The sequence below is a fragment of the Triticum dicoccoides genome, chromosome 4B (genome assembly GCF_002162155.2).
Source record: "Triticum dicoccoides isolate Atlit2015 ecotype Zavitan chromosome 4B, WEW_v2.0, whole genome shotgun sequence".
Classification (NCBI taxonomy): domain Eukaryota; kingdom Viridiplantae; phylum Streptophyta; class Magnoliopsida; order Poales; family Poaceae; genus Triticum; species Triticum dicoccoides.
The window spans coordinates 576,782,632-576,788,222 of record NC_041387.1 but is presented as its reverse complement, the minus strand read 5'-3'; the positions used below and the strand labels follow the sequence as shown (position 1 = coordinate 576,788,222).

General features: G+C 59.5%; 2 protein-coding genes across 2 annotated transcripts; one reads left to right on the top strand and one right to left on the bottom strand.

The window, feature by feature from the left end:
* Positions 1–1,510: 1,510 nt before the first annotated feature.
* LOC119291523 (glycerol-3-phosphate acyltransferase RAM2-like) lies at positions 1,511–3,726 on the top strand. Its single transcript, XM_037570298.1, has 2 exons — positions 1,511–2,201; positions 2,756–3,726. Exons 1-2 carry the CDS (start codon positions 1,575–1,577, stop codon positions 3,629–3,631), a joined length of 1,503 nt encoding a protein of 500 aa, XP_037426195.1. The 5' UTR covers positions 1,511–1,574; the 3' UTR covers positions 3,632–3,726.
* A 34-nt stretch (positions 3,727–3,760) lies between these two features.
* On the bottom strand, positions 3,761–5,248 carry LOC119292830 (probable prolyl 4-hydroxylase 6). The gene is made up of 7 exons (XM_037571525.1): positions 5,106–5,248; positions 4,954–5,011; positions 4,737–4,844; positions 4,581–4,638; positions 4,315–4,496; positions 4,172–4,232; positions 3,761–4,074 (listed from the first exon to the last, which is right to left on the bottom strand). The coding sequence occupies exons 1-7, from the start codon at positions 5,246–5,248 to the stop codon at positions 3,761–3,763; spliced, it is 924 nt and encodes a 307-aa protein (XP_037427422.1).
* Between the last annotated feature and the right edge of the window lie 343 nt (positions 5,249–5,591).

Below are 5,591 nucleotides of genomic sequence, written 5' to 3'. Positions count from 1 at the left end.
GCAGCGGCTGGGGTCCGGCTTCGGGCTGCTGGCGGCTGCGGTGGTTCCTCTCCGTCGTGGGCGTGCGACGGTGGTGCGGCTCAGCCGGTGGCGGTCCGGCGACCTGGTGATGGTGGCCGGCGGTGCGCGTGGTGGTGGTGCCTCCCTTGGCGGCTTTCGGTGTGGGGAGAAAGGGGAGCGGCTTGGACAGGGGCGGCGGAGCCGACGGCGTGCCGGCTGCAGCGCGAAGGCGGGAACTTTACGGGCCTGCGTTCCCGGGCGGGCCTGTGCGGCCACGGGCCTGGTGTGTTCCTGCCATTGCATCCGGTCAGCTACCGTCTTCGGCGGTGGAGGTGGGGCCCTCCCGCGTGCCGACGGTGCTGCTGCCTTGTCCCGGCTCCTCTTCATCGTGCCGACCATGCTTCACGGTGCCGTGGTGAGACAGCGTTGAACGCTTCGTGTCCGAGTGGCGCAGGGTGAGGGTCTGTTTGGCGGCGAGCTTCGGAGTGCCTGAGTTGGAGGTTGGGATGGGGAGAAATCTCTGTTGGCTTGGCCGACATCGACGCGGTGGCGCTTGTGGGTGCCGCCAGACCTTCCTGGAGGGCGTCGGAGCTACCCTTCCTCTCTCCTCACCGTGTACCGGAGGAAACCCTTGGCAGCAGCGTCGTCTTCGTCGCGTCCCTTCTTGGAGGTGTTGATTGGTACCGGTGCTTCGGAGGCTCGGAGTCTGGTGGGAGATCTCCGGTGGGTGCAGCGGCCACGAGGCTTCTTCGTTTCTTTGTCGATCCGCCATTGTCGACGTTTGTTTCTCTTGTATTTTCTCTTTCTTTTTTTTTGGGCGTGACTGTGCTGCTTCCGCCCCAGCACCTATCGTTGGATGTTTCGCTTGGTTGCTTTGTATACAAAACGGGAGAAACCCTTTTTCAGATATTGAGTAGAGACACATACATGTGAATTCGTTAAGCGCGCTATCATACACTTTTGTACACCGGGTAAATTGTATTGTACTCCCTTCCGATCCGGAGCTCGGGCACAGCTGCTCCCGCATGTGAATTGTAAATTCATAACCAATGGCATAAAATAAAATAAATAATTTTTTTGGGATCAAAGATGCTAAAGTGCACTACTGGATGCATGCAGAAAATCATGACGGTTCAACAAAAAGTTTCCGAGATGGTCTAAAAAAGTGTAAAAGTTCATGGTCAAATGACATTCGAGGAAAAAAAATCAGTTGTCAATGAAACTTTGAATATGGCAATTGTTGAGACATGATATTTCTTTTTGTGTAAGTGGTGAATGACATTTTCTTGACATGCGTTTATTTTACAGTTCTATATGTGGCAGTAGCACAAACGAAGAAACGCGGACTACAACGTGGATTCGTCCACAATTTTACCGCTCACCCAATTAATCAGTCAACCCTTGTTTTGTCCTTTCTCCTACTATCCACAAACCGCCCGTCTGTCACGCGTCGCCGCGCTCTATAAATCCTTGCGCACACTTGTGCGCAGACCAAACCACAGAGGCACAGATCACACGACCACACGCAGCCGACTCAAGACAAACGGGTTAGCCTTCGCGTTCAAGCCAGTGCAATGGTGGTAGCCAGCAAGGAGCCGTTCCCGGCGGTGCGCAAGTGCGACGCGTCGCGCCGTGGCGACCACACCGTGGTGTCGGACCTGGACGGCACGCTGCTCCGGTCGCGGAGCGCCTTCCCGTACTACGCGCTCGTCGCCTTCGAGGCCGGCGGCGTGCCGCGCCTCGCGCTCCTCCTGCTCCTGGCGCCGCTGGCCGGGTTGCTGTACCACGCGGTGTCCGAGTCGGCCGGCGTGCGGATGCTGGTGTTCGCGGCCACCGCTGGCGCGCGCGTGGCGGACATCGAGTCCGCAGCCCGCGCCGTGCTTCCCAGGTTCTACGCGGACGACGTGCACCCGGACGCGTGGCGCGTGTTCACGGCGTGCGGGCGGAGGTGGGTGGTGACCGCCACGCCCAGGGTGATGGCGGAGCCGTTCCTGCGGGACCACCTCGGCGCCGACGCCGTCGCCGGCACGGAGCTCGCGACGTGGCGCGGGCGCGCGACCGGGCTGGTGGACTCGCGCCGGGGCGTGCTCGTCGGCGAGAGGAAGGCCGAGGCGCTGAGGGAGATGGTCGGCGACGGCGACGCGCCGGAGGTCGGGCTGGGCGACCGGAGGTCCGACTACGCCTTCATGAGCATTTGCAAGGTTACTTACTTGATTCTTTAAGCACTGGTTAAAGCCCTGATGTTACCCGGAGTTTCGACGTACGCTGCCCGTCGATAAATCAAATGGTTCCATATGCCGGCGCGAAAAAGATGGCCGTCGGCGTTCTAGTCAACCTGAGCGGATTGTTCATGGCATATCATGTTGGCATGCATGAATATCATGCAGGATGGCTGAGGGTCGGCTTATAGTAGTACCTAAACATGTCCTTCATGCATCTCTTGATCATCATCAGCTCGTTTGTGCATGCATTCATGATGCATGCCAATTTAGGTAGAGCAACCCAACAGCCGTTTCCCCGTACGATGAGTAGTTGCTTGGACCAATATGGTAACCACGTCCCATGGCGGTGAGGCATTGATTCTGCCCTTTTTGCATGCTTTTATTGCAGTACTGTTCTTCCTGTGCAAACTAACCATTTCAGGTTAATCTTGTTAAAATGCTACCGGTAACGAAAAGTGTGGCCGACCATGGTCACTACTTGTATACAAAGTTCGTGCGCAGAATACTTTTGTAACTTTGGTTTTGGACTGCAGGAGGCGTACCTCGTGCCGCGGGAGCCGGTGGACGCCGTGGGCGCGGACAAGCTGCGGAAGCCGGTGGTCTTCCACGACGGCCGCCTCGTCCAGCGGCCGACCCCGCTGGCCGCGTTGCTCGCCGTGGTGTGGTACCCCATCGGCTTCCTTCTCGCGTGCGTCCGGGTCGCCGCGGGGTCGCTCGTCCCGATGCCGTGGCAGTACCACGTCTACCGTGCGCTGGGCGTGCGTGTCGTGGTGCGGGGCGCGCCCCCGCCGCGCCCGAAGCATGCCGAGGGCCGCACGGGCGCGCTCTTCGCCTGCTCCCACCGCACGCTCCTGGACCCGGTCTTCATCTCCGTGGCGCTCGGCCGCCCCGTGTCCGTCGTCACCTACTCGCTCTCCCGCCTCTCCGAGTTCCTCTCGCCGATCCGCACCGTCCGCCTCACCCGCGACCGCGCCACCGACGCCGCCGCCATCAGGCGCCTGCTCGCCGGGGGCGACCTCGTCGTCTGCCCCGAGGGGACGACGTGCCGGGAGCCCTTCCTGCTGCGCTTCTCGTCGCTCTTCGCGGAGCTCAGCGACGACATCGTGCCCGTGGCGACGGAGTGCCGGATGAGCATGTTCCACGGCACCACGGCCAGGGGCTGGAAGGGGATGGACCCCTTCTACCTGTTCATGAATCCGCGGCCGCAGTACACGGTGACGTTCCTCGACAGGCTGCCGGCGGAGCACACCTGCGGCGGCGGCGGGAGGTCGAGCCACGAGGTGGCGAACCACGTGCAGAGGCTCATCGCCTCGGCGCTCTCCTTCGAGTGCACCGGCTTCACCAGGAAGGACAAGTACCTCGCGCTCGCCGGCAACGACGGCGTCGTCGGGCCGAGCAAGGGCACGTGAACGCGATTGCCTGGCCGGACAATGATTTGTTGATCCATTGATCGTATATTTGTACATAACAAATCATTGATAAACAGATATTTTTATTTCGATTAGCCAGTCAGTGGCCTGCGATTACAATATAGTAATCTACAATGTACTGGTGCACGCGTTGCAGCTCTTCCTGCAGAAGCCGGGGAAGCCGGCGGTTCCGACCATGTAGCGAGGGTTCTTGGCGCACTCCCCATTTGCAGCCCACCGAGGGCAGAGATCGTTCTCGTCGCCGCATCCGGCGGTGGACGGCACGCGAGGGCGGCTGTCGAAGGGTCGGACGTGGATCCACTTGGTCGCCGACCACTTCTCGCCATCGATCACTGGGCAGCTCCCGTGCAGGCTGTCCGGGTCTGTCGTCCCGTTGGGGTGCAGGCTGAAGAACAGCACCGCGTCGCCCTTCACAGGTTTCACTGCCACGTAAAACAAATCAGTACTCCAAAGTGTAGTGCGTCACATTAAGAGATACTGCTAAGACTATCTGCATGGCCAAGAGTCCACGCTTATTACCTGCGTACCCACGTCGTGCACACTCTGACCATGTGTCGTCTTTAGGCTGCAACGTCTCGGCCTGTGGCGAAACAAATTAATTTCGAGGTCGTAGGTTGGGAAGAACGAGATATGCAGCTAGATAACAGATCTGCAATTAGTACGTCGGAGTTGGGGAAGACGGTCTCGCCGCCCATCTTGACGCCGGACAGGTACATGAGCACGGTGGCGACGCGGTGCCCCCAGCGGGAATGGTATCCTTTGGCTGTGTGCCGGATGAAGTCGACGTGCGGCTCGTACTTCTGGCCGCTCTCGTACCGGAGCACCTGGATGCTCTCGCCGTTCTCTGCCCAACATTGCAGTTTGAATCAAAATTGAAATGCAGCGTGCGCTGAGTTCAGTGCACCGGGGAGAGCATAGCATAGCGTACCCTGTGGCAGCATGGTCCAGGCGGCGATCCTCTCCTCTATCATCGCCACAACTTGGTCCTAGATGAGATAGGGCAGATGGATGAGACAGATCGTGAGCCAAATCCGTGGGAAATGGACTTGCCTCGCTGCCATGAAAGGTCGAAGGCGATGCGCACCTGCTTCTTGGGGAGGAACGTTCCGGAGCTGGTGCGCACCTGGCTCATCACGCTCTTCCCCGTCAGCCGGTCCACCACCATCGACTTCTGCAGGCCACCCTCCTCCGCCTGCCACACCACTCACACGCAGATCACGCATGTATTGCGAGTGATGGAATGTCTACGTACGGTGCGCCGGGCGCAGAGAGAGAGACAGAGAGAGAGATGGTTAACTCACCAGCGCGACGAGGTGATCGCATTCCGCCTCCGACAGGAACCCCTTGTACAGGAACGCCCTGCGGTACAGAGGGATGCACGGACGTTATGTATGTCGACGAGGCTGTGGTGCCGGCGGGCGGCGGAGGAGGGTGGTCGGCGTCGGTCGGTCACCTGGGGCGCCACGAGACGTGGACGGCGCGGGTGGGGTCGAAGCGCCCGCCGCCGTCGTCGCGGCTGGCGGTGGCGAAGGATGAGGAGGCCGTGCTGGCGAGCAGCAGGGCGGCGAGGAGGGCGCGCTGGAACAGGGGAGCCATGGGATGCGGTGACGAGACGGTCGGGTCGTTTGAGTCTGACTTCGGGTCTTCGGCGACGCGACGACGACGACGACCGAGGTGTGGGGCCGTTTGACGGGGCTCACTGGCTGAAAGGGCAATTTTAATAAGCCGCGGACCCACCTGCATGGAGTGACGTCGACGGGTTTCCTTGACGAAGGATTCGTACTATTAATCACGGATAGATTTCTTTTCAGGGTTATTAGTTGGCCTTATTAATTCCTTTTTTTTTGCGGGGAGGCCTTATTAATTCCTTGACGAAGGATTCGCTTTATAATCACGGATAGATTTCTTTTCAGGATTATTAATCATGGGAGATATTCCC